Source organism: Populus euphratica, unplaced genomic scaffold (assembly GCF_000495115.2).
Source record: "Populus euphratica unplaced genomic scaffold, PopEup_1.0 scaffold95.1, whole genome shotgun sequence".
Taxonomy (NCBI): Eukaryota; Viridiplantae; Streptophyta; class Magnoliopsida; order Malpighiales; family Salicaceae; genus Populus; species Populus euphratica.
In genome coordinates, this window is record NW_011499885.1 from 1,169,760 (window position 1) to 1,197,194 (window position 27,435).

A 27,435-nucleotide genomic window follows, 5' to 3' on the forward strand; every position below is an offset into this window, starting at 1 on the left:
ATCTTAAAAAAAAATTAAATTTTTTTTATTAATGATTCGGATATTAAAAATCAAACATTTAAATGATTTGTTATCTGGGATAACCTAGCATGGAGAAGTTAATTAAGTTAATTGAACCTTAAATTAAAGATATGATATTTAAGTAATCCATGATCCTAGATGATGTAACGAGATCTTAAGACTCCTGCTATTTTTTAAAACTTACCATTTTCTCGGTGTATATATGTTTAGGGAACCAACAACACTATCATTGCTCATTTACATTGTAAGAGGGGGAATTCGTCCACTAGCCATACATTTGGAGCTCACAACTTCCTCTTGTCGCGTGCCGCTGCTTATTGGTGTTATCAGCTGCATTTCAAGGTACTCCTGCATATAAAAATGGTGGCCCAATCAATTTCTTTTTTATAAACAAAACAGCTGATAGAAAATATTTTCTTCCAGGGAAAGCAAGGAGGTCTCCATGGAATAGCATTAGATTCCAAGTGGTACGAAAGCGCTATCTGATGTTGATGAGGACAAAGATGCGGCACAAAGAGCAGTGGATTTTGGAATTGGACGGAAGCTTTGTTGTGTTCATAATATTTGGGAAGGAATCAGTTGGTTCTTACGGGCCTAATATAAAAACATCAAAAGCGTATCAGGTTCCTGGATCCACTTTTCTCTGGAAAATATCCTCACTCAATGAAAAAGCTTGTGGGCGAACGACTACCTTTGACCTCTCTAGTGATGTCGAAACTCTTAGTCGGTTCTTTGGAATTTGTTGGCATAAATCATTACACAATATTATATATTCGGAATGACAGGACATGGATTCGGAAACTAATATTGCCGGATGCATCATCCTACGCTGCTGTGATTGCTACTTGTAAGAATATAAAGTACTGTTCTGTATGCTTGGGAAGAGTGCATAATCAGGCAATGACTTGACCATCTTTGTTCATGTCCTCAACCGCAGCTTATCGTCGTGGGGTTGCAATCGGAGAACTAGTACGTCCCAACAACTTACTGGCCCCTAAGCTCTTGCTATATATTTCAAACTAAAGTGAGTCACCTTACATGCACTTCCTCCTCCAGGCAGCTTCCCTCTGGCCACACATTGTCCCATGGGGCATCCATAAATTGCTCAAATATGTGAAAGGAAAGTATGGGAACTCACCAGTGATTATAGCAGAAAATGGCAATTGTTTCCTATTTAATTAAATGTCATTAGGCTAAAACTAAGAGTTGTTGCATAAAACTGACTTCATGGTTGCAAGAATGGATGATCTGAATACACCGTTTATATCTTTAAACAAGACCTTACAGGACGACAAGAGAATGAATACCACAGGGACCATCCCTCCAGCATTTCTGCAGCTACAAGGTAATGGAAATTGTGTTAGGTTCATACATCTTTGGCTTCAGAATTGGATTCTTCCGTTTGAGACAATGCGCATCTGGGCAATCTGACAGAAAACTAAATCAACACAGGCAAGACAATTGTGATGTTCGAGGCTATTTTGGGTGGTCCGGACAAACGGGAATGGAACTCAGGCAACAGAAACAACCTTACAAGGATACCGAAAGCTTCTGCTGAATGGTTCAAAAGTAGACTCAAATTAAAAGATAACCTGCAAAAAGTATACTTCTAGTCACCATATACACGTAAATAACTCTTTCTTTCTCTGATTTTCCTGTTTTCATTTCAGTCTTTTCTTTTCCCTTCAAAAATCGAAGGTGGGAATATTGACACAGTGAATGTCCCCACACGCAGCTAGTTAAAGCGTTAATGCACACCTTTTGGTTTCCTGATTCATAAACATTAAAACAGAAGATCTCAGGACATCTAAGTTTAGCATACCTGCACAAGCTAGGAAGCGCCAGGAAGAGGATGAATATGCCAAGTTGAAAACAAATTGAAATTTACTCCAAGAATTTACAACCTTGCTAGAATATGGAACCTTAAGAACCTAGTGAATTTGTACCTCTCTATAATCCAATTTTATGTTTAAGCAAATCTCAAATAAAAAAGTTAACCTTTTCAACACAAGCTAAAATCAAAACCTAAAGATTTATGATTATGAATTGGAAGAGAATTGACTTATAAGTATGCATTTGAAAGATTGTTTGACAATAAAAAATAAATAGTACAGGGACCAAATTGATACATACCTGTATTTGTGACCTTGTTTTTTCAAAAAAAAAAACAAAAAAACGCACACACCCTTAGTTTAAGGTCTCTATTTTTAATCTCTTTTAGAAAGAAAGCAACTCCATTAGTATAAACACCACTAAATCCTCTCTCCTCCTTCATTAATTCTCTCTTTTTAGAACCCTAAAAAATTTTATTTGTACAACCTTCAATAACTACTAACGATTCAATAATTTGCCATGAAACGAGGATACCCAACTTCACCATCCAACTCTTCTGCTTCTGGCCCACCGAAATCCAGATTGAAACACACCCCTGAAGGTGATTCTATTTTCACACAAGCTTAAATGCCCTTTTTTGATTTCTTGTTTTTTTTTTGGATTTGTTTTTGTATCTTTGACATGGGTTTTCGTTGTTTAGAAACTTTAAAATTGTAAGTTTTTGCTCATTTTCAGTTACAGTGGATTTAATTGCTGGTCATTTGGTTCTTGGTGTTGTTTTGGGACTTGGGTTTTGTATGCCACTAGCTTTTGGTTTTATTTTTTTGGAAATGGAGATGATTAAATATTGAATTTGAGTTCTATGCTAGTATTTCGTTTTTCTCTTAGAATCAGAGAAAAAATGAGAATGCAATTGCTTTATGGGGTTCGACTTTTGATTGTGTTTATATTTTTTATGGGTTTGATTTGTGATTTCTTCTCTGTTTCAGTTAAGGTATTGATTTTGGGACCTGGGATTGGGTTTTTGGTTCTGTGTTCTTTTGGTATAGAAAACTGGAGAGATTTTTTATTTCTTAAAAAAAAACTTCTAATGTCATTCGTGGTTGTGTCTGGTTTAAGAGAGTAAGAATCTAGGATTGTAATGGTTTCTTAATAAACTTCCTTTTACTTTCCTGCTTTGTTTAGGATTCTGAAAGTTGAGGGCTAAATTTTGTGATTGCAGGTGAGGCGGATTTTTCTAATGATTTTGTTCAGAGAGTGGCTGACCATTATAGTGCCAGGACGAATCAGACTCTGGAAGAACGAGAAGCGAGCCCAATTATCCATTTAAAGAAACTTAACAATTGGGTATGTAGCATATTCCAGTGCTTAGTAATATCTTAAGGTGATAATTTGTCTAAATAACATAATCATATCTGTGAACAGATAAAAAGTGTCTTAGTTCAACAATATACTGCTAAAGGAGATGCTGTTCTTGATCTTGCTTGCGGGAAGGTAAAGAGTGCATCCCTTTCCTTTAATCAGTTGCATTGGAAGGTTCACATCTCCTTATTTTGTTAGGAATTATCTTCTGTTGTCATTTTTGTTCTCCAGGGTGGTGATCTCATCAAATGGGATAAAGCAAAGGCTGGATATTATGTTGGCATTGACATAGCTGAAGGCTCGGTAAACATACCACCTAGAGATTTACTTCTCTTTCAAAATGAACTATCAAAAGTCCTTGTAATTGGTGCTTCGATTTTTAAATGCCTGGCTACACTTTGTCTGTATGTAAATGCTTAAGTTTGGATCTCCAAGTACATGCTATGCAATATGAGATACCATGAATACGATTATTTATATTGTTTAGTGCCTAAATCTTTAATACTAAAAAGTGGTGCCTTCAATCTCCTGTTATATCTACTTTTATGCTTAAAATATATATGTTGTTAATGGTCATTGTCTGTATGTATTCAACTGTTGATGCAGATGGAAGATTGCCGGACGCGTTACAATGGTGATGCAGACCACCATCAACGTCGCAAAAAGTTCACTTTCCCTGCCCGCCTTATATGCGGGGATTGTTTTGAGGTACATTCAGCTATAACAGCTGGTGCATCGACAAATTCATTACATTAAGTGTGATTTGTTAATTTTAATTATATGTATGCTACCCTCTATTTGGATCTAACAAGTAGGTTGAAGCTTGAATGTGCCGTCCAGAAGTTAAATTGATGAACAATTTTGGTTTCATTGTAGAAGTAACTGAATCTTAGTTTTTCATGTTTCAGCTTCAGTTGGATGAAGTCCTGGTGGATGATGCTCCTTTTGATATTGTCAGTTGTCAGGTGAATTATGATTACCATCTCAATTTTCAAAATTTAATGAGATCTTGTGTTGTAGCATGGTGCTGGAATCAGCATCTGTTGAAGCAGCTGCCCAACATTCATTTTTTCACCGAACCTAGAGCTATTCATGACTCAAAAATGCTGACCTTGGGAATTTTGGAGCTGTGTCACAGGATTCCCAACTACTTTGCTTGATAATGGATATTATTGCAATATATGGACAAAACGTCCTCTTGACATTGTTTTTCTAGAATCTTGAGAATGCTAAAATCATCATGTTTCATGCTCTTTTTGGCATATCTTTCCTTCTAAAAGGGCACAATATGGCCGCAGAGACCTAGGAACTAGCCTGTGCTTCAATCTTTATATCCCAAGTTCTTGCCCTTCCCTTTTGTCTGTGCTCTAATTATGCAAATCATGATATGGATCCATAGGATTCCTCAACTTTTTGTGTGTGTGTGTGTGTGGTTTTACTTAATTCTGAAGCATCAACATGCTTTGCAGTTTGCCTTGCACTATTCATGGTCAACAGAGGCACGTGCACGGAGAGCATTGGCCAATATATCAGCCATACTTAGGCCTGGAGGAACCTTCATTGGAACAATGCCAGATGCCAATGTTATCATAAAAAAACTTAGAGAAGGTTTTTGTTTTGTTCCTTTCAAATATTTTCTTTATATGGGAAAAAAACTTCAAATGATCAGATTTATGAATCTTAACCAAAAAAATAGTGTTTTTTTTCTGACTCGACAAATATAAAAGCCCAGTCCAGAGGCACCTTCATCGGAACATGAAATTTGCTATTAATGTGATACATTGCATGTCTGTTTACGCTGTATGAAACAACGAGGAGTCTTTTAAAGAATTCATGGGATAATGATAATTGATTGAGATCTTTTAGAGTCAATCTATTTGAAGTATTCTCATAAAATGTTCTTTTTCACACCTCCAATATAAGAATTAAGATTAATGTGCATGGAAGACTATTTTTGCCATTCATGACAGAGAATTCTTTTTCATGTCAATATGCAGCTGAAGGACTGGCCTTTGGTAATAGTGTGTACTGGGTAAGATTTGATGAAGAGTTTTCTCAGAAGGTTAGTTCTTTTCAATATCACAGGCATTTTGTTTGTTTCCCCTCAAATCTGATAAGCTCATTATTCTGTGGTTCAGAAATTCAGATCTTCTAGCCCATTTGGTATCAAGTACTACTTCCATTTAGAGGTATTTATGCATTATCTTCTCTTCTCCTTTACTTAAGTCTAGTTTCTCTAGAAGCAGATGTTCTGTAGAATAGCTTGTAATTGATATTTCATCGTGTATTTGCATCGATTGAAGTTGTGCTTTTATGCGACACTTGATAGTTACCACATGCCAAGATTGTAACCTGATTATTCTCTTCCCTTCTATCCATCAGAAAATACCAACTCCAATTCTTTGTTTACTTTGTCATTTAGTTCAATTTATATGGTTTAGGTGACGACTTTCATTCTAAACTCCTGATGATGTTAATACCCATGATTCTGTTGCAGGATGCTGTTGATTGTCCTGAATGGATTGTGCCCTTCCATGTCTTCAAAGCTTTGGCAGAAGAGGTAAAAAATTGAAGTATTTTTTTTTTTAAAAAAAAATCTCCATGCAGGAAATGAAGCCTGTGGTTTCAACATCTTTTCAAAGTTGTCAATGTATTTTGCTGGTGTTAAAAGCTGGTTGCACTTGAAGCTTTTTAAGCATTTACCTAGATACACTTATTTTGCACGCATGCTTTCAACTTTGGCAGTATGACTTTGAGCTGATTTTTGCTAAGAATAATCATGAGTTCGTGCATGAGAATATGAAGAAACCAGAAAATGTTGAGTTAATGCGAAGACTCGGTGCTTTGGGTGATGGGAACCAAGACCTTAGTAAGTCTTTGTTATGTATCTTTTTGCTTTTTCTTTGAATTTGGTGCATGATGAAATGGCCATTTTTCATGCTGATTTTTGAGTCTCTGTGCCCTTTGGCATCCAGGCACGCTTTCACCAGATGAATGGGAAGTAGCTTATCTATACTTGGCCTTTGTCTTGAAAAAGGCAAGCATATCAGTATACATGTTTATTCCTTGATTGAGTAGTCACGATACACTTGTTTCCTCAATTACAAAAGGCTAAAGTAAAATTTGTTCGTCCAGCGAGGTCAACCAGATCGGACACCAGTCAAAAGTAAAAGAGACAAAGGAAAGATGCATCTGGAAAAGGAGGACATTTTGTACATTAGTAGCGAGGTATAATCAGAGAACCATGCAGAATGGTTGCGCTTCAATGGGTGATTCCCCCCCGCCCTGAAAATGACGATGGCCATCTGCCTGTGCTTGTTTCACGAGCTTCCAGTGTATTCATGTAACCTGCACAATTTTGTAGATTGAAATAAGACATTTCAAGTGCCAATTTTATGGTTCTTGATCTCTGCATTCTAAGGACGATGAAATATAAATAGTCGAGCCAGGTAAAATATACTGATGGCACCAAAGTGGTGCATTGATAGCATAAATACCTTGACGATAACTCCATGAATTGAAGTGGAATTATATTGAGACACAGCAACTCAATTGTTCAAGAAATATAAATAAGAGTAGGATATATTCTTGTCAATGTTCTTCTCTTTTATCTGTTCATCCAGGAGAGAGATTGCACAAGAAGTGGTTGCCCTAGAAGAATAAAGCTGGTTTTTCGGATTTACGCATGGAATTGGTGCCGTTATGCGATTCCTCTTGTATGCCAAGCATCATCATATGTAGTGGATGGTTGAAGCATAGTCGTCGTGTCCTCAGCAATTTTAATTGTAAACAATTGTTTGTATATATCATTGGAATGTTGCTAGCTAGCCATGCATCTCGTTTTACTTGATGCATGCAATAAAAGCACTTGGATCTACAAAATGTCTTAAATGAAGGGTACTAAAAATATAAAATAATAAATTTAGATTCACCAAATTCAAGAGAAAAAATAAACGTCTTGTCAAAAAAATTGTGTCCCTGAACAGAGATTCAAGACTACAGCTATGTTTTTCTGGAATTTATTTTTAAAATATATATATATATATATTTTTTTGTATTTGTCATTAGAAAAATTAATTAAAAAAAATATTTTTTAGTTAAAAAAATTTACTTGATTTCTAAGAAATTATTTTTCTAAAAAATTTGATTGGAAAACACTTTTTAAAAATTATAAAAAATTTAAAAATATCATATTATTTACTGATTATATCAAATTTGGTATTCAAATTTTTTATTGTTATATATTTATTTTATTTTAAATATTTAATTTTTATTTTCATCTCTTAAAATTTAATTTTTATATTAATTTTGGTCTTTATTTTTATAATTATTATTTATTTTATTCTAGTATTTTTTTATTAAAATTTTTTATCTATCAAATTTGGTCCTTATTCTTTTGATTGTTACTTATTTTATTTGAAATAATTTATAAAATATTAATTATTATTATTTTAATTTTTTCATCTTTTAATTTTTTATGTTTTAGATTTGATCTCTATTATTTTGATTATTTATTTTATTTAAGATAAATTATAAAATTATTTTTTTTTCAATTTCATTTTTTTTCAATTTTTTATTCAATTTTTTATTCAATTTTTTTAATTTGTAAGATTTATTTATTATTATTTTAATAAACTTAAAAAAAATAAATTATTTTTCAACTTATTTTCTATTACATAACCACTACAAAATATTTTTTTAATTTTTTTTATTATATTACCAAATATCATAAAATAATTCACTTTTTAAAAAATTATTTTTTCAAAATTTACTTTAAAAAAAAATTAATTCAATTATGTGAATGTACAGAGAAAAACTGTAGAACACTCGAAAATAAGAAATCGAATCTCATAGATGGCTTGCCAGGAGATTATGGCTCCATGGATGGATAATTGAAATAAATTGAAAGCTGCACATAGATCATTACTTAGGTAAGGAGTCAAGCTAAAATGTTACAGCTTTTAACTTTTTTTGGCATCAATCCCATCATCCATTCAACCATCCAAAAACACAGATAAAGTTGCATGTAGAATCGGCAAATTTACAGGTTGGCTTGCCAATGAATAGAGTTTTAACGGCGCCTCAGCACAACCACCATTATGACCATCACTGCCAAAGCCATGAGAGAGCCCAGGGTCATCTCAAAGGTAGATGATCCGGCATTTTCGGCATTTTCATCTGCGGCATCGGGTGTGTGCTCTGCGGATGAAAAGCTAAAAATCTTCTTGAAGTAAGCAGATGCATTTGTCACCATGTCAACCACAGTAAGCTTAACGTTATTGATGACATCCTTGAGCCCAGTTTGAGAGTTTCCAGTTTCACTTTCATCATCAGATAATTCTGTGAGCTTCTTTGAAGATACCGCTGCATCCTGAGAGTCAGTATCTCCAACAGACTCATTATCTGCAACAGACTCCTTATCTGCAACAGATTCCTTATCTGCAACAGATTCCTAGGCTTCAGAGGCAAAACAGAAGGACATAGAAAACAGGAATATAAAAAATAATAAGAAAGACTAGTGGATTGAAAGACAAAAGGGCACACTTACTTGCATTCTGTGACTGCAGCAATTCCTGAAGGGCTTCGTTTTCCCAAACTGCATTCCAGACATTTGGATCAGAGGCAAGGGCAGCAACCACAGTCTGGGCATAGTACTAAAGTCAGTGAACTACAGTCCCATAGGCTGATTTCATCAATCAAAAGACAGGTTATGTTGGATGCAATGATAGAACATGTGAAAATACACTTCAAAATGTTCAAGAGGCCTTGAAGATCCAATCAAATTAAAAGCCCTCAGGTTATATATAGGGGCTTATAATTTATAAAACAAAGCGGTACATCAGTTATATATTCTCAGCATGGTCCAGGCCCTGAGAAATCACAGGGGTTTTTGAAATGCATTGACAGCTTAGTGTTCTTAAAGTTAAGCTAGGAAAATAATTGCAACTAACAATACCAAGCATCATCAACCACAACAAAACATAATTGAAGCTTAAATTAATTCTGTATGAGCAAACTACATTCACACATATTTGTGCAACAACTCTATTGTCAAATTACTTCACCATGAATACGAAATAGTCTAAGCAATAGGACGAAAGAAAAGGAAAGAACAACTTGAAGGGGGAGAGAGATATATCAGAACCTGAATTTTAGGACTTTCATTAAGCAATGAAAATGCCTGCATAGCATATTTTGGCACAGGAGCTCGATTTGGATCACAGCTAATACAACCTTTAGTTTCAGAGTTTGTAAGCGAGTGGCCAGACAGCTGACTACCTCCAAGTGAACTGCCAGTTCCCAAGTTAGGAGACGACAGATATACTCTGTGCATAACAGTTCAGCATAGAAAGACGATAAAGTCAAGAAAAGGTAAATACAATTTCAGGCCACCAGAATCAATATAAGGAACAAAAGGCCAAAAAGTAAATTAATGGCATAGCTAATAAAATTTTTTTGGCAACACTGATGTTCCATAACTTAAACAAAACATCACACATTCATTTTTGAGCCAACTTTGTATAAGACAGCTCATCTAGAAAAGTAATAAACGAGATGATCTGCAGAGACAAATAAGCCTCAATTTTCAGAAAAATAAGAATAAGATCTCTGAAATCTTACAGAGGCAAAACTATTCAAACACAAAAGAAATGAGTAAACATCAAGGAACATACATTCCTCAAGGATGGTATTTGATTGCCCCTCTAAGAAATGCATCCCCAGTTCATAATATTTACTACTTCAGCAACTACACCTGCCACGAAAGTGCAATGATAGTGGAGAAAGAGATTAAAGATACACAGACACAAACACACACTCTCTCTTGAGAGTATTTATATGCCTGGAAGCTTCCCAAAAGGAAGAGAAAAGCCACAGCTTTTTGTTAGCATGTATACTGGAACTTTCTGATTACCGTGCATTTTGGCCCCATGCCCTAAGAAGTTACATCAAACTCAAGTTGCGATGTATGATCCTTCATTTACGCTGTCTACCTTGACTCGCACATCTCAAAAGTAGATGAGAGATTATTCAATAAAAATAAAAGGAATTGATATGGGAACTGATCACACCGCATTACTCAAAAACTATGAAAGATATACAGAACAATCAGTAAGAGGTCCATCTAAAAATCTCCGCCCAAACCAATCATACGTACATAGAATGCAAAGTTCAATCAACCATTTAAACCTAACCTAAATGATGACACCAAATATACCTACGTGGCAGCGAAAGAACCGGAATTTAATGCGAAAAATAAATCATTTCTTCAATTCCTGAAGTTCGAAGATTCAAGAAACAATAAATTATCCAAAACTCTGAAATATCTTGCAAATTTTTGTTCTTTTTTTTTTCAATAAGAAACAAGAAAGTGTTCGAAAATCTCTAAGAACTTCTTCAGTAGCCACTATAATTACAAAGGTAAGGCTTCATTTCCTCTATACATTCAACAAACAAAGTATGATTTAAGTTCCATTATTTTCATTTCTTCGGTTATATCAATCACAGTTTCTACAAACCGAAACCAGATGGGAGAAAAATCAAAGCCTCATACTTTCAATTTCTCAAACAAGAATTTTAATAACCCATAATTGTAAATAATTTCAAATAAAATTTATACACGGAAAAGAAAAGCCCAATAATATCACGTAAAATTAGAAACAAGTAAATAAAACGAGAAATTTTGAATAAAGATCAAAACTTTACTTTTGCAAAGCATCTTTCAATTCACAAGTAGCCGCCTTAGCCTCCTGCAAACTCGGCGGGGCATCCCAGAAAACAACTCTCGCAACCGGCTCAGCCGAATCCACAACCATCTCCTCCTCAACGCCACCAGATAACTCCCACTCATCCACCTCCCATGCAGGCCTCTGCATCCCCGCCGCGACCTCACCTCCACTCGCCTTCGACGACATGATCGCCGAAACTGGACTGGATGCGTTGCGCATCGACTGCTCCACCGGCGGTGTTCCACCAGAGATTCCCCGGCGGATTCCGGCGTTGGCCACTCCAGTTCCGACCACCTTGACCGCTGCTCTCATGACTCCTCCTCCTCCCATAGTTCGTGTTTGATTATGGAAATTGAAAACGCTGCGACGTTCCTCTGTTTTTATTTAGCGAAACGATTTCTTTATTTACTATTAGAAGATGGAGATATGAGAGAGGAGTGAGGGATTTATCGGGTTCTTTCTTGTGGTGGTGCCTTGGAGTGGAAGCTTTTTGGTTCATTCAAGGACTTTATCTTTTTTAAAGGAAAATACAACGAATTTGCATTTATTAATTGTTGCTTTCAAATTATCATTAAATGTTTTTTATTTAATTTTATTGTAAGTCTTTGAGTTCCAGGGACAGCATAGTTGTAACTTAATGAAATCTCACAATTAAGATTACTTTATAGGTAAGAATTAAATTTAAAATATAATTTAGTACTCATTTATACTTTTAAAAAGTAGAAATTTTATGTTAAAACTAATTTTTAAAAATATTTATTTATCTTTTTTTAATAGATATCTAAAGAAATATAATTAAAGTGACGAGATTAATAAATGAACTCAATTCAATTTTTTTTAAATAAGTGAATTCAATTTACTTTTAAATTTAATTTATTTATTTATTGAATTTAAATTTAATTATAATAGAGTATTGAGCACAAATTTTTAGCCATCGGTGAAGAATCTCGGGGGGAAATGAAGTAAAACACTAAATTATCTTTTCATATCAATTAAAATAATAATATTAATTTAGCTTCTTTATTCATTTACTAAATTTATTCGTCGTTATTTAAGAATATTTTCATGGTTGGAAAGTTAAAAAAGGATAAATATGGTAATTACTTTAGGAATCATTTATTATACTTCATTGGAAACATAAGATTTTTTTAAATTATCTATACCACAATCCGAGTGTAGCTGCCGCCGTCCGGCAAGAAACAGAGCACCTACGTGGTGAGGTTCTCAGGAAGGACAAGACCGAGAGCAGAGGATAGATATGCCTGCTAGTAAAATTGGAGAACTTACTCACTCGGCATGAGATTTGCAGATAGATTTAAATAGAATACGACGTCAGAGTAACGAAACATAGAACCCCGAAAGCTCTGATCGAAGTGTAGCTGCCGCTGTCCGGCAAGATACAGAGCACCTACGTAGTGAGTTTAGCAGGAAGGACAAGACGGAGAGCAGAGGATAGCTATGCTTGCTAGAATTTGGACACCTAGTAAAATTGGAGATCTCACTCACCGGACACTGGGCATGAGATTTGCACATGGATTGCATAGAATACGACGTCGGAGTAACAAAACATAGAACCCAGAAAGCTCTGATCGGTCATGGAGCTTCTCTTAGAAAACAGGATCAAGTGTAGATCACCTTCTTACAATCCCGAGTACTTTATTTGATGATTATTTTTCTTATTAGCGTGTTATTTAAAAAAAAAAAAGCATTATTAGAGCTCGTCGTTTTTTTAAAAGATGGTGAAAAAGGGTTTATATAAAGGGAGATGAGAGAGAGAGAGAATAAAGAAATAAAGAAAAAGATATCAAAAGAGCACTGAAATTTTAATTACAATAATATTAATATCATCACAAGAATCTTCATGAGACTAATTTAATAATACTAATAAATATCGATGATATCAGTCACAAAAAAATAAAATAAGTGAGTAATTCGTTATCTTTTAACAATAATTGCAGCACACTTAAATCATTATTAATTATTTTTTTATATTATTAAATTTATCTTTTTAAAATTATATTAATGATTTCATAGCATTTTAATTATTTTAACCATAGTTATTAACCAAGTCCGAGTTTTATATATTAACCAGAATTAATTAAAAAAAATAAAAAAATAAAATGTTGTTTAGGTTTGACCCAGCTAAAAGGCCAAGTCCGAGTTTTATACATTAACCAAAATTAATTAAAAAAAATAAAAAAATAAAATTTTAATATTTTATATAAAAAATTAAAAAAAAATCCATATAAATATAAGCTTTATATATTATAAATAATAAAATTTAAAAGAATATTTTTTTAAAAAAAATTATTTCATATTAAAAAAATATTAAATTAATTTTTTAAGTTAAAATATTTAAACTAAAAAAGTTTTTTTATCTTATATTAAAAAAATATAATTTTTTATTAAAAATATAGAATATATATATTAATAGGTTTTAAATTTTATATTAAAAAAATAATATTTTTTCTTAAAAACATAGAATATATTTATTAATATGTTTTAAATCTCACATTAAAAAGATGTTATATTATTTTTTTAAATTAAGATATTTAAATCAAAAATAAAATTTATTTTATATTAAAAAAATAAAATTTTAATATATATATATATATATAAATGAGTTTTACATTTTATATTAAAAAAATACAAGATCTCACCCAGATTATTTTTTTACATCATTCCCGGTCGAAAGTTAAGTAGGTTAAAAAACCAGGTCCTGGGTTTTATGGGTCAACCCGGGTTAACCCGGGTCAACACATAAAACCTGGATTATTTACTTGTTTATGGGATCAGGTGATTAAAGAAAGAAATGGAAACGGAAAGCAATTATAATGAGGTGAAGTGGGACCTCATGTGGCAGGGCATAGACATGGAAGAGGGTGACGTTATTGGTTATTGGTTGTTTTGTGCAGAGATCTCTTAATCTCATCACTATCTCCTCCTACCCTCTCTGGCTTCTTGACATGTTTTCCCCTGAGATGAAGCACAGTCCTTGCTCCTTACGCACCCATGCTCTAAAGCTTAAAAGCACCACACGAATCCTCTCTCTTTTACATCTTTCCCTTGCAAATCTCTCTGGTTTCTACATGCTTGAAAACATTAGCCAGAGAGAGAGAGAGATGTTAAAGACTTGATGGTGATAATAAAACCTGTGGTGTTGGTACTGCATCTATTGCCTCTCTCTCTCTTGAAACTGTGAGTTTGGTCTCGTTTAACCTTCAATTTTTTTTAAATTACAGTCATCAATCTTCAGGCTAGAAGAAAGAAATGGAACCCAACGCCAACCCTCAAGATCTCCAAACCCAGATCGACTTGCAATCATCTCAAGCGAGCCACCTCCAAAACTCCGGGTCTTGTCCGGGTCGTCCGGGTCATGGTTCAACCCGCCGGATCGACTGGGTTTTGCCGAGTTGTTGCACTGGTTTGTCACCGGGTCGTCCGGGTCCCGGGTCGACCCGCCGGACCGGACCGGATTTAATAACTATGATTACACACTGGCAGATCTTTTAACAAACTTAAACTAACCCAATTCCTAATTCTGATCTATCTAGTCAGAATTTAATACCTATAATTTCACGACCGTAATGATAAAATGTATTAAAAAAAGAGAGAAAGAAAGAGGAAAGTCTCATAAAATAATATAAAACACTCTCATGTCCAAGTTGGTGCTAGGAGGTGGAGAGCTAGAGATCCTTTTGAGGACAGCACCCTCTGGGCGTGTGTGTGTGTGTTTTTAAGAAAAAGAGTTGTATATAAGATAGAATCATAACCCATTAATGCAGGTTTTCGTGTTAAAGTGATGTCTGACCTTGTAGATGAAGGCCCAATTGAGTTTCCAATACAGATCTCCGCAACAAGTGATGGCAGAACCAATGCATGGAGGGGGCATCCCTGGGACCGTCATCATTCACCATCCGAGGTACAGGCCTAAGGAGAGGTCTTGTCAAGGGCGAGCTCCCCAGCAAGCTTGTTGCGGCTAGTTGCCAAGGGCACAAAAGAAGTGGCTTGGTCACCTGAGGCACCGCGTGCACAACCAGAGTCATGATCACTTTTATTTTCGCAGTCTTTTTTGCATGATTTCTATGATAACCACAATATGTGAGCATTGGCTGATCATCAGTTCGCGGATCCTTTTCTTGCATTCAAAAGCTCAAGCAGGTTGATGTATTTTAAAGGGGGTGATAACATTATTGATTGATTGATCATTTGCAGAATTTAATTTTAATTTATTCTTAATTTTTTTTAATTATTCTTGTTTATCTTCCATAAATTTGGACGACGAGTAATCGGGTTTTATGTTTCTTAAAACAATAAACAAGTTCCAGGGGGAGGGAAAAAAACTATGGAATGACAAGTAATACAAGACAACTCGTTATCCATCTGATATAGAAATGGTGTTCCTTACGAAGAAATCAAATAAAAGAATTCAGAGTTGATCTAATTTAACTAAATCAATTACATGGATGAACTTGGAATTCAATTAATTTGGTTAAAATTTAATTATTTTTTATTTTAAAATAATATTATTTTTAAATTTTATTTTTTAAAAAAATAAAACGATGATATTTTCATTAACTGTATTAACTTATACCAAGTAATTAAACTGAATCATGTATCATGTTGTTTAATAATTTTATTACGAGCACACCTAATAGACTTGTAACATTTGTAAGAACATTACTTAATGCAGTCTCGTCGTTGGAAAACTTACATGTATCTCGAGCATGAGAGCCATCAGCATCCCATTGCAATATATAGTTTTACTCACATAATTTTCAAAGTTGATTAGTTGTCAACTCACCCTTTTAATACTATAATTATTATTTTTATTATTGAGTATACTATAATGATGCAGGTTAAATCTTGGATGGTTATGACGTAAATCCAAAAGCAAAAGACAATGACACACTTTTTTTATATGTACAGCGTAATTGTAGTTATTTTTTAAAATATTTTTTTATTTAAAAATATATTAAAATTATAATAGTTTGACTCTATTTATTATATTTTATTCATTTTGATTCTTATCATCTTCATAATTTTGTTTTTAATAATACGAATTTACTAATGAACCTAGCACTCTGAAATACTGAAATACATATAATAAGTTAACAATCAAATCTCTTAATAAGGTTAATTATTATTCCTTCACCCATTGATATAGAATATTACAATTCATCCTATCAATGAGCACGATGACCTCATCGGCATAATCGGATAATTAGTGAAGTCGGTTCTGATACTAAATATAACAGCCCAGTTTAACTTGTTATATATTATTCGTTTTGAGCATTATTGTTCTCGCAATTTTGTTCTTAGAGACGCAAGTTCACTTCTAAACCTAATAACCCAAAACACATATGATAAATTGACAATCAGCACTTTTAATAAAATCAGTTACCACTCTATTTATCAATATGGGATATTATAAAAATATATTATTTTATGTTTTAAAAATTAATTTTGATATCAGTATATCAAAATAATCTAAAAACACAAAAAATATACTACTCTATTTATCGATATGGGATATTATAAAAATATATTATTTTATGTTTTAAAAATTAATTTTGATATCAGTATATCAAAATAATCTAAAAATACAAAAAATATTAATTTAAAATAAAAAAAATACAAAAATAATTTTTTAAAATACAAAAATAAACTGAGTATAAATATCTATACATGCTACCAATTTTTTTTTAAAAAAAAACAATTTCATAGCCATTCCTAGCAAGTTGGCCATAATTATTGAAGAAAGTTGAGAAGATGACCTTTCATAACGCAAAGAAATATGAAAAGGACAAGTAACCAGCCAAAATCAGATTCCAATTTGAAAAGGAGGAGGAGGAGATGGAGATGTTAGATGAAAACAAAAGAGTTACAATCAAGATGAGACATTTCAAGATTTTTAGGAAGTCTCCTGCCTGAAATATCTCACATATTTAGCGTAAAGATGAAGAATGCTTCTTTTTTTTATAGTAGAATCGTGCTTTAAAAAAATTAATTTTTAAAAAATTATTCTTTTTATTAATATTAAAAATAAAAAATAAACTTTTATTATATTTTTAAATAAAAAATATTTTAAAAAATAATTTCTCACTTTCTAAATGTAAACGGAGTGTCTTTGTTAATGTTAAAATATTTTGTATGAAAAACGATGCTAATCATTAAAAAAATATTAAATTATTAAATTAATATAACCTACATCTAATCCAAAACTAAAATTATGATCCAGTAATCATATTTTTCTTCTTATTTATTATTTCTCATGTTGGAAATGAGATAGCAAAAAGAGCATCTCACCAGAAAATAATACTCATAACGCTTTTCCTGGCAAATAACCCACTGCCCCAAACTTTGATGGAAGTTAAAGTTTGATTGTTTTTGTATTTTAAAATATATATATTTTTATTTTTTATTTTAAATTAATATTTTTTGATTTTTTAATTATCTTGATGTATTAATATTAAAAATAATTTTTAAAAATAAGAAATATTTTTTAAATAAAAAACATTTTAAAAAATAATCACATTTTATATATAAATATATCGGGAGTCAAAAACATGATGGTACCTTGGCAAGTTCAAATGCTTATTTTAAAGAGAAATTAGTACACAAACTAATTTCTGTAGATAAATCTTAGTTTTTAATTAATTTATTTTCTACATTAAATTTCGCCAAGGTATTTCAAATAGCTTTAGAATTGTGATAGATTCCATTTATTTATAAAGGAGAGAAATGGAAGAAACTACCAATGTCATAATTTATTTAATATCGATATTTAAAGAAATAAAATTTTATAAAAAACATCATTAAAATTTGAACATATAAAATAAAAGATATATGACCCAACATCGAATAAGGATCACCACACCTCTGCCAGAGGCGAAGGTCCACGAAAGTGCCACAGGCACAATCACAAAAATAAAGTGCAATTATTGATGTGGAGAACCCTACATTTAGGTGCTTGTGGGTCCACCAAAACAAAGGTATATGACCCTACCTAAGATCCCTCCAATTTCGGCGTATATTTTAGTTCCCTAGACATAAGGGATTTTCACATTAAAAAAAATACAATAATATGTATAAAAATAAAGAGAGATTAAAGGGGTACTTGAGAGTGTTATAATATTTTTTTTAAAAAATATTTTATGCTTCAAAATATATTAAGATAAAGTTTTTTATTTTTAAAAAAATTATTTTTAACATTAATATAAAAACATTAAACAAATATTATTTTAAAATTAAAAATTAAAAAAATTAAAAACTATTTTTAAAATACAAAAACAAATATAACCTAAATAATAATAGTTAATCAAAGAAAAAAGTTTTTTTTTCCTTGCAAAGAAGCACCAAACTTTGGAGAATTCTACTCCACTCCATGAGTGATTAATTGTATCTAGCTAATTATTTTATAAACTTAACTTTAAATTTAAAAAAACAAACATAAAAAAAATTATAGTATCAAAAGTTATAAGAATATTTTTATTTAGCATTTCTTAAAACAATATATAATTCAGAAAATAATTAATATAATAACATATGAACACCACAAAATTTCTTACCCGTGAAGATTTTTGTTGTTTTTTAAGTGCTCTACATGCAGCCCGCTATTAAGATTCGTAGAAGTGGGTGATTGGAGAGATGGTGATTTATTAGAATAATTGTATTGTATTAGATTCCTTGCTTTGATTTTTTTTTTTTTTTACTGTAAACATTAGATCAAGTGGTTAGGGTGGCAACAAAAGGCAATTAACAAATAGTTAGAAGATTATAACCTGTAATTTGATAAGGACACCAGATTCCATGATTGCCATTTTTATACTTTATATAACTAACAAAACCTCTAATCTAATCTAAGATTATATTATGGAATCATTAAACAAAACATTCCATGGAAAATGACAAAGTTGAAACAGCATGGCATGCATCTTCTATCTCACAGCCTCAAACCCTCTCTCCTTCCTCGCATGATTCTTCGACTCACCTGCACGGATTCACATGATTAACAGTACTCCCAATCATGAAAAAATATAAATGTAATACATCAAACAATGTTTTTACAGTTATGCCTTGCGGTTAAAATGCTGTGCCTGTTCTTTGTAGGAAATTTCTTCTAATTATCTGTGAAAGCTAACGGAACGAGGGAAAAGGTGAAACGCATTACTCTGTGGCCAGTTTCTGGGACTGAAACACAAGCCAGTGAAAGCAACAGGCATGGCAGGGAATAAAAATCAAGTGATCGGCTTCAGCTTCCTAACCATGCCCACAGCACAACTGCTGTTTCCTTATCCATTCCATAACTTACAAAGGAAATATGCATGCCAATACCAAGAACGATGAAATCAAATACTTGCAGTAGGAGATTAATTAATCAAGATTTAAGACTTGATGGAAAAAAGTAAGTAAAGACTAAACAAAAGCGATACCTTGAGGCTTACAGTTAGGTGGATCTTCAAAGAGTGATAAGGACAGCTGCTTATGAGCAACCCCAATGTCAAACAAAATAAGTCCTGATCTTGGGTCATCAACTGTGATGTCTTTCACTGGTAGCCAAAGAAAGAGTTCTTCTTGAGACAAGCCAACAACTCCTGAAAGACTAAGATAAGTGAGATTAGCCCTCACTACACTTTCAAACAAGACCCTGTTCTCATATCTGGTCAAGCATGGACCATCAAGAAACACCTCCAAGTAGCCATCTTCAGACACAGTGTAGGACTTCACTTCCTTCGGGAGTAGACCAGCTGGTAGCCCTTTTGAGATAAGCAGGTCGTGGATTGAGGAGGAGAAAGAGAGTTGTGGAGAGAAGATGAACACCAAGCTCAGTGTGCAAAGAGAGACTATTATGGTCTTGGTGTTAATGATGGCCATGGTAGTTTGTTTAGAGAGAGTGAAGAGAGGGAAGGAGAGGATCGAGGGGGATGGTTTTGGGCTAGAGAGAAGACTGTTTTTAAAAAAAGGGAGGGTTAGAGAGGTGGAATGACCGAATTGCCCTTGGTTGTTGGTGAAATGGGACCAAAGTGTGTTTGATTAGGATCTTGTATTGTTCCGTAATGTATCACCTCATGAGCCTTAATCATAGATGTTGGGTTTGATGCTATACTGTATCAATATTATTTGGTGAGTTGTTCGTGTTTTAAAAATTTTTTATATATATTTTTAAATTATTTTAATGTATTACTATCAAAAACAAATTTTTAAAAATACAAAATATATTTTATTAATATATTTTCTTATAAAAAATACTTTAAAACAATTACTATCACACTATCCTTCAACTTCCCTAAGTAATGCACCTATGAATAATTTGCATAATTGCATAGCAACTTGTCGGTAAGTATTTATTATATTAATAATCAATTGGTCAAAATCAATTTCTTGAGATATATCTATTTAGTCCCTTGAAGAATCTGTATTTCTTATTTGGGCTTTTTATTAGAATTTTTTTAACATAAATTGCTAAGTTTTCTATAAAAAGAATAACTTTTTTATGATAAAGAGCATAATTTAGATGGAATTCATGATCAATTAAGAATTTTGAAACTTGGGGGATGAAATTCATTAAAAGATTTGTTTGAGGTAAAATCGAGACTCCTATGTATATATATATATATATAGCAATTTTAAGATGCACCCTTGTCTTCTTCCATCACGCGAAGGAATAATCATGATAGGTAGCATTGTAAACAAAGTAAACAAGAACTTCAATTTCTTGTCTTCTAAAACCCTACATTTAATTCACATGCACAAGCAAGGAAATCTTCTTTTGTCATGAAATTAACCATGATTTAACAAGTCATTATAAAATAAGAAACACAATTAACTAGAATTCTATCTATTAATGGCTCAATTTCTAGAGTTTATGCATATACATACATATATATATTTGATGATGTGTGTAGCAGGATTCCTCTTTGTTGATTTTATTTTACTTATGGAACCAATAGACATATTAGAGTTGATTGTTGTGATGTATCATTTTCCTTTTTATATATATAAAAATTAAGTCTCGATCTATGAATTATAAATATTGGTCCATGTTGCAACCAATTTTTCATAATAAGCTTTGAATGAAATCAATGACCTTGCTGAATGACCATAAAATCAATGGCCTCCGAAAACTGGTGTTTCACTGTGACTTGGATTTCATTCAAGTGAGGTAACTACCGCCCATATGTCGTGCACTACAGAAGAACATGGGGTCCAAGTAGAGGTTTTGCATTGAAAAAATAGAAACAATAAATTTATCTTTTGTATTTATCGAGCAAATTAACTTGGTATGTTAATTTGAACCCAGTTGATATATATTTTAAACCGATTCAAGTTGAAAATAAAAAAGAAATAAATAGACCTTACTTGATTTGTTTGTTGAAAACTTAAATTTAATATTTAGATTGTGTTTTAACAATTATAGAAGAGATTTGTGTGTTTGTTATTTTTTAATAAATATATTTTTTATTTGTGTGTTTGTTATTTTCGTTGTATTTTACTTGATTATTGAACTTGCAGGATATTCAATAAATTTAAAAATTAATCGTGATGCTCGTAAACTAGACCGGATATTTCAGATTATTAAAACATTAACTAAATTTATATATAAATTAAATAAAACCCGATCAAAATCAACTAACTATTTTTTTATTTAAATAATATTATTTTTATTTAAAAAATAATAATAATTAACTTCTATTTAGAACTCGGATCTTATTAGATATCTACCGTTTTAAAAAGGATGTTATATATATATATATATAGTGAAAACCATGCATGCCTGACAGCCATGGAGGTATAATTATTAGATTAGAAAGTTGTTGCCAGTCCAAAAAATAAAAGTGGTTGAATGATGAAAATGCCAGAAGCAAATTTGCTTTCCCCTCATCGCAAGCAAACTTTCAATAATATAGCTAAGATCTTGGGTCCCCTAAAGTAAACACGGGCAAACAGAACACACTTGTCTAACTTCATTTTCTCTTCGTCTTCATCTCTCCTCTGCGCAAGAACAAAAGAGGTTTCAATTGTGGAGTTCAAGTCTTGCATCTGTGACTTCTAAATATGTAGAGAAAATTTTAACTGGATAGGTTAACTAGTAAAGGCCATCTTGGTCGTTTACAATGACAATGTGGTATATAGTACATGAAGAATTTACCGGATGCACTTGCAGTAAAAAAGACTGGACTTTGAAGGTCCCCTTCATGCCCCTTCTTCAGCTCAATGAAGGGTTAAAAAGGTTAAATTTTCACTTCAGTCCCAAGGTATGATTCTGTACACATTTTTTTTCCTGTATGTTATGCCTCCTGCCAGATTTTTTTTTCAATTGGATCCACATCTTCTATAACATGAAAAAAAAGGGCTACGATAACTTAAAATTAACTTGATAACATGATAACTTAAATTTACTTGGATTAATTTAATAAATATGTTAAATATGAAATCAAGATACCTCAAAAAACAAAAAATATTTTAAAACTCGAAGACCCACTAACATAATTTTAAATAATCAAATTAAATAAAAAACTAATTTTAAAAATAACTTCTATAAAAAAACTCAATTCAATTTATGTTTATTATACTACTTCGTCACCTATGATATAAGATCAAGATTAACAATTATATAGTTTAAACTTGAAATTATTGAAGGAGCAAATCTTTTATAATAAATCTGGGTTGACCTGGATATCCACTTTAATAAAATAAAATATTTAAAAAATTAAAATTTCTAAAAATAACATAGAAAAAGGATCAGATTTAAATAAATAAATAAATAAAAAATATAAAAACTTAAATTATATCGGATTAACTAATTTACGACTCCGGATAACCTTACTAACCCACGTCCAAGGATAACTTGACTAATATAAGACCTATAATAACCTCATAGGAAGGAAGAACATAAAAAAAAAAACTCAAAATTCAAAATTGAAATAACCTTGGTTAACTTGACTAATCTGTAATTCAGGATAAAAAAATTATTAAAAAATAACAATTAAAAAGATAAGGACTGAAATTGGATAACAAAAAATGTTGAGAGATAATATTAAAAAAATAAAAAAAATCAATTAAAAAAATAAAGATTAAAATTAAATAAAAAAATAAATAAAGTAAAATGTTGAAGAATAAGATTGAAAAAAATAAAAAAAATAATTAAAGAAAAAAAATAAAAGAAATAAGTATAAAAATAACTTAAAATGAAACCAAATAAAAATAAATGAAATTAAAAAAACTTAAAAAAAAAACCACAATCGAAAGAAAAAATAAATGAAAAGAAAAATCTAAATTTTAGCTTGGATTTCAAAGGGGAAGAAAAAAAAAAAAGAGGTAAAAAATAATCTAATTACCTTTGAACTGTCTAGAATTAATTGTAAAATATTTTTTATTAATTAATTTTCATGTAAAATATTTTACTACAAATAAATATATAAAAATATTTTATAAAAAGATAAACGAGCACAAAATAATTTTAAAAAATACTTTTTTCGTATTTTACAATTCACACGGAAGAAGCAGAACCTAAGTTACAGTTTATATAATTTTTATGACGGAAGATGTGAAAATTAGTATTATTTTCATTTTTGCCACTGAAGACCGAGGAGACAGGACTGGAGGGGGGTCCTTGGCAGTTTCTTCTGTCCATTGGGACACTGTTTCTGGGACATAAAGTTTTCTAGAGATAATGACTAGGTTACGCGTGGGGTACCTTAGGAGGTGACCCAGCTATATGATTTGACACACGTGGATAAAAGACTGAACCGGTGACTTGGTGTACATGTCGCTTTACGGGGTATTGTTCGTTGGATATATGAGAGAACCAGACCTTTTAAAGCGGGTAGCCTGTTAAAGTTGGCCCACGTGTGGTCCACAATCGTGATTTCTGCGTGACCTCTTTATGATTAATTTTTGTGGTGGTACCTCTTCTATAATGATGACGTGCCCATCAAAAACAGAAAAAAATAAAACCCATCTACTAATATGATTTTATTTCTATGAAAGTCCCCACATCTTATATTTGTTTGCCTCGCATTAAATTAAAAGAAAGCTAATTGGTGTGGCCTTCTTATTAAGAAATATTGTGTAGGTTGAAAATTACGCATGATAATTTCTTTAGATATATTTTTTTATTAAGTTATTTTAATGTTAAAAAAGTCAAAGTTCTGGTTTAATGCTTGATTTTATTAAAAATAAATTCAATTTATTGCTTGAGAAAAAATAAAAAAGAAGAGTTCAACATTTGCGGTGAAATAAAAAATGAGTTTTTTTTTAATATTGTTCATAGTATATTTTTTAAATAATATTTTTCTTTGGAGTTTTGCAAATTTCATTTTGAAATCTTCTAATTAAAAACTTTTATATTTAGATTTAAAATTTAATTTTGTTCACATCTTAATTTTTAAATTTGAAGAAAAAGAGAGAAAGTCACCAAATAATAGTTGAGAAGAGAGAAAATTATTTATTGTTTATATTTTAATAATTTAAAAAACTAATCTTAATGTTAATAGATTTCATTTAATAAGAGTAAATTCATTTATATTTTTTGACCCTTATTATCATAGGAAAAATTGATTAAAAGATGTTTTGAGATATGTGTAGGTTTATTGAGATTTATGAATTGATTTTTAGGTGTTTTTAACTTGAAAAATAGTTGAAAATGAGATTTTTTGATAAGTTGATATTCTAACAACCAAGGTGAATAAAGCTAAATCAATATGCAATGTGTTGCTTATGTTTAGTTATGCATGTAAATCTAGCCTTGTAGACCACCACACTTAATCTTTTTTTCTCGTGGACCATGTATGCAAGCTTGTCCTTATAATTCCTTGTGCCTGACTTTTTTTTTAATGGATCACGTGTAATGACCATCCAGATTTAAATATCTCACCTTTTTTTTATTTAATTGTAATTCATTAGAACAAACAAAGCAAAATTATTTCTAGATACTATTTGACTAGATACCATTCAATTTGTTGTTTGGTTTTGAATTAATTTATAACATTTTTTTATAACATTAACAAATACTTGTTTTGTATTGTCTTCACAATGATTTAAAAAAAATATTTGACAGCTTTTCTAAGTATATCTATTTTTATCGATGTTACATAAAAATAGATTAAAAAATTGCCAAACCCAACCAGATCTATAATCCAAATCCAAGTTATGGTATGTTAATTTGAGTTGATTCAAGTTCATTTAAAATATTATTGTTTCAATATATACAAAGAAAAAGTTAAAATGAACTATGTCTTGAAAATGTTTTTTTTTTCTTGATATCAAATTAGATTATATATAAATCTTATTTGAACATGTCATGTTGACCAACTCATATCAGATTAACTTTTATTTGATTCAATTTAAAATTTGAGTCATGTAAAGGGTTGGGTTAGAGATATAGATTGACCTGATAGGTAGAGCCAAGATTGATGCTATTGTTAAAAGGTTTACCACGGTAACACACAAAACATGTACTATTCTTATATTTTTCAATGCATTCATGTAAAAAATATCAATATTTATCTAAAAGTAAATATTATGGTAAACACAATTTAGAGTAAATTGTTTTTAGTAAAATAAAAAAAAGGTTCTAATGAAATACATGCCCTTCATAACCTTATTTTAAATTTTCCAATTGTTTTTCTATATTTGTTCCAACTTTATTTTTATTAAATAAAAATATAAAACAAAAAAAAAGGAAATGAAGAATTATACCATGCCCAACATAACCAATTTGTCATTGAACTAGTTCAAGCAAATCCTCATTATCAATATGACTATGAGTATTCTTTTAATAAAAAAGTTGAAGTTAGGGTTGCCGGAAATAATAAGTTTAATAAAGACTATTGTATAAAGGTTGATATTTCCTTTTTAAGTGGCAATTTAAAAGTATATAAGCTTTTTAATTGGTTAGTTGCATGTGATCATTTTTATGAGTATATAAGAATTTTATATTCGAGAATGGAGAAAATTATAGTCTGGTGAGATAGGTTATTGGAAGTTAGAAGGCAGGAGGATAAGAGACCTGTTAAGGCTTGGGAGTCGATGAAACAATTGTTGAGAGGTAGATTTTTCTCTGTGATTATGGTCAACTTCTATTCCATAAGTTTTAGTAGTGCTCTTAATATTTTCAAATTATGAATGAATAAACAACAAATTTTTAATGTTTAGCTGAGTAAAACAATCTAAGTGAAATTGATGGACAACAAGTTGATAGGTATGTAGAGGAGCTAAAACCTGCCATTAGAGATATAATTATGCTTTAGATGTTGTTGAATGTTACTGATACACAAAATATGGCGTTATAGATAGAAATGTTGATAAAAGATGAAACCAATACAAGACTTATTTATCAAAAAAGGGTTCAATTTTAGAGCCTCGATTTACATTGCTAAAAAGGGTAAGCTACAACATATAAAAAATCAATATAAGCAAGCTATTATAAGCTCTAATTATGATAGAAATCGACCCCAGGTAATTCATGACAAGGACAACAAGAAGAGACATAATTCTTATACTAAACCAGCTCTTATAAAGTGTTATGGATGTCATTAAGAATGGCATAAATCCCATATATATCTTTAGAGAAAACTTATGAATGTGAGGACAAATAGTTCAGAGAAGGTGAAAAATTGTACATGGAGGAGTGTTGTGAACCTGATGGTGAAGGTGAGTATGAGGATGATGATGATCAAGCTTATATGGTAAGATGCTCTTGACACCAAAAGCTCATAATCTGAGGTTCACAATAAGTCAATAAATTTTTTATCCTATTATTGAATAGTACTTGCTATGAGAATATTATTGGCAATGAGACCAAATAAATCATTGATAGTGGTAGATATGAAAAATCAATTAGCACTATTAGGAATTTTAGGCAAATAAACCGAATTCAAACTAGTTTAATTCATAAAAATATCGATGATAAAGAAAAGAGGTTTTCATTTAAAATGAAGGAAGGTGTGATGCTCGAAGAAGAGGTTCCGAAAAAAAAAGACCTTAAAACATAGGGCCTCAATAGAAGAGGGGAGTTTTGTAAATGTTAATCATTGTCGGACACTAACACATGCTTATGCTAAGAGTTCAAGTTAAGAACACCCCCCTTCATTTATTACCTAGGCTATGATATGATTAATTGAACACAATTATAATAGAGTTTGATTCCGTACAACATTTATCCTCCAAGCAGGCGTAATCAACCGTTAAAGGCGTAATCAACTGTATCGACATTTAATTCTTGTTGTTGATACAGTTACATGGAATCAGATCCTGTGAAAATTATTGTGGAAGGTGTGAAAAGATTTAAGAAGAAAACTTGTGATCTTATAATATTTTTTTTTTATTCATATAGGTGTCTAGGCCAGTTTGTGCGCACCATGACTAATCTCACGGTTTAATGAACACCCTGCAAACCCAACAGGCATGTAAGGCACCACAGGGGTGATAGACATACACACGAGGACTCGAATCCAGGTACAGTGAAAGAAAACAAACCCCTTTCACC

At 31.4% G+C, this 27,435-nt stretch overlaps 3 protein-coding genes across 6 annotated transcripts; 1 reads left to right on the forward strand and 2 right to left on the reverse strand.

The window, feature by feature from the left end:
- Positions 1-2,216: 2,216 nt before the first annotated feature.
- LOC105130205 (mRNA capping enzyme family protein) lies at positions 2,217-6,811 on the forward strand. Of its 2 annotated transcripts, none has more exons than XM_011032608.1 (13): positions 2,217-2,455; positions 3,077-3,201; positions 3,280-3,348; positions 3,448-3,519; positions 3,823-3,924; positions 4,125-4,181; positions 4,686-4,824; positions 5,214-5,278; positions 5,355-5,405; positions 5,714-5,776; positions 5,962-6,085; positions 6,169-6,253; positions 6,352-6,411. In XM_011032608.1, the coding sequence occupies exons 1-12, from the start codon at positions 2,374-2,376 to the stop codon at positions 6,219-6,221; spliced, it is 1,002 nt and encodes a 333-aa protein (XP_011030910.1). In that variant the 5' UTR covers positions 2,217-2,373; the 3' UTR covers positions 6,222-6,253; positions 6,352-6,411. The 2 variants fall into 2 exon arrangements, with proteins under 2 accessions (XP_011030910.1, XP_011030909.1); XM_011032607.1 differs by having other exon boundaries at positions 2,218-2,455; positions 6,192-6,253; positions 6,352-6,811.
- A 1,300-nt stretch (positions 6,812-8,111) lies between these two features.
- On the reverse strand, positions 8,112-11,456 carry LOC105130206 (uncharacterized). 2 transcript variants are annotated; one of them, XM_011032610.1, is made up of 4 exons: positions 10,921-11,456; positions 9,362-9,542; positions 8,765-8,858; positions 8,112-8,637 (listed from the first exon to the last, which is right to left on the reverse strand). In XM_011032610.1, the coding sequence occupies exons 1-4, from the start codon at positions 11,271-11,273 to the stop codon at positions 8,288-8,290; spliced, it is 978 nt and encodes a 325-aa protein (XP_011030912.1). In that variant the 5' UTR covers positions 11,274-11,456; the 3' UTR covers positions 8,112-8,287. The 2 variants fall into 2 exon arrangements, with proteins under 2 accessions (XP_011030912.1, XP_011030911.1); XM_011032609.1 differs by having other exon boundaries at positions 8,112-8,655.
- Positions 11,457-18,701: 7,245 nt separating this feature from the next.
- LOC105130208 (uncharacterized) lies at positions 18,702-19,900 on the reverse strand. 2 transcript variants are annotated; one of them, XM_011032612.1, is made up of 2 exons: positions 19,391-19,900; positions 18,702-18,936 (listed from the first exon to the last, which is right to left on the reverse strand). In XM_011032612.1, exons 1-2 carry the CDS (start codon positions 19,818-19,820, stop codon positions 18,884-18,886), a joined length of 483 nt encoding a protein of 160 aa, XP_011030914.1. In that variant the 5' UTR covers positions 19,821-19,900; the 3' UTR covers positions 18,702-18,883. The 2 variants fall into 2 exon arrangements, with proteins under 2 accessions (XP_011030914.1, XP_011030913.1); XM_011032611.1 differs by having other exon boundaries at positions 19,379-19,893.
- Between the last annotated feature and the right edge of the window lie 7,535 nt (positions 19,901-27,435).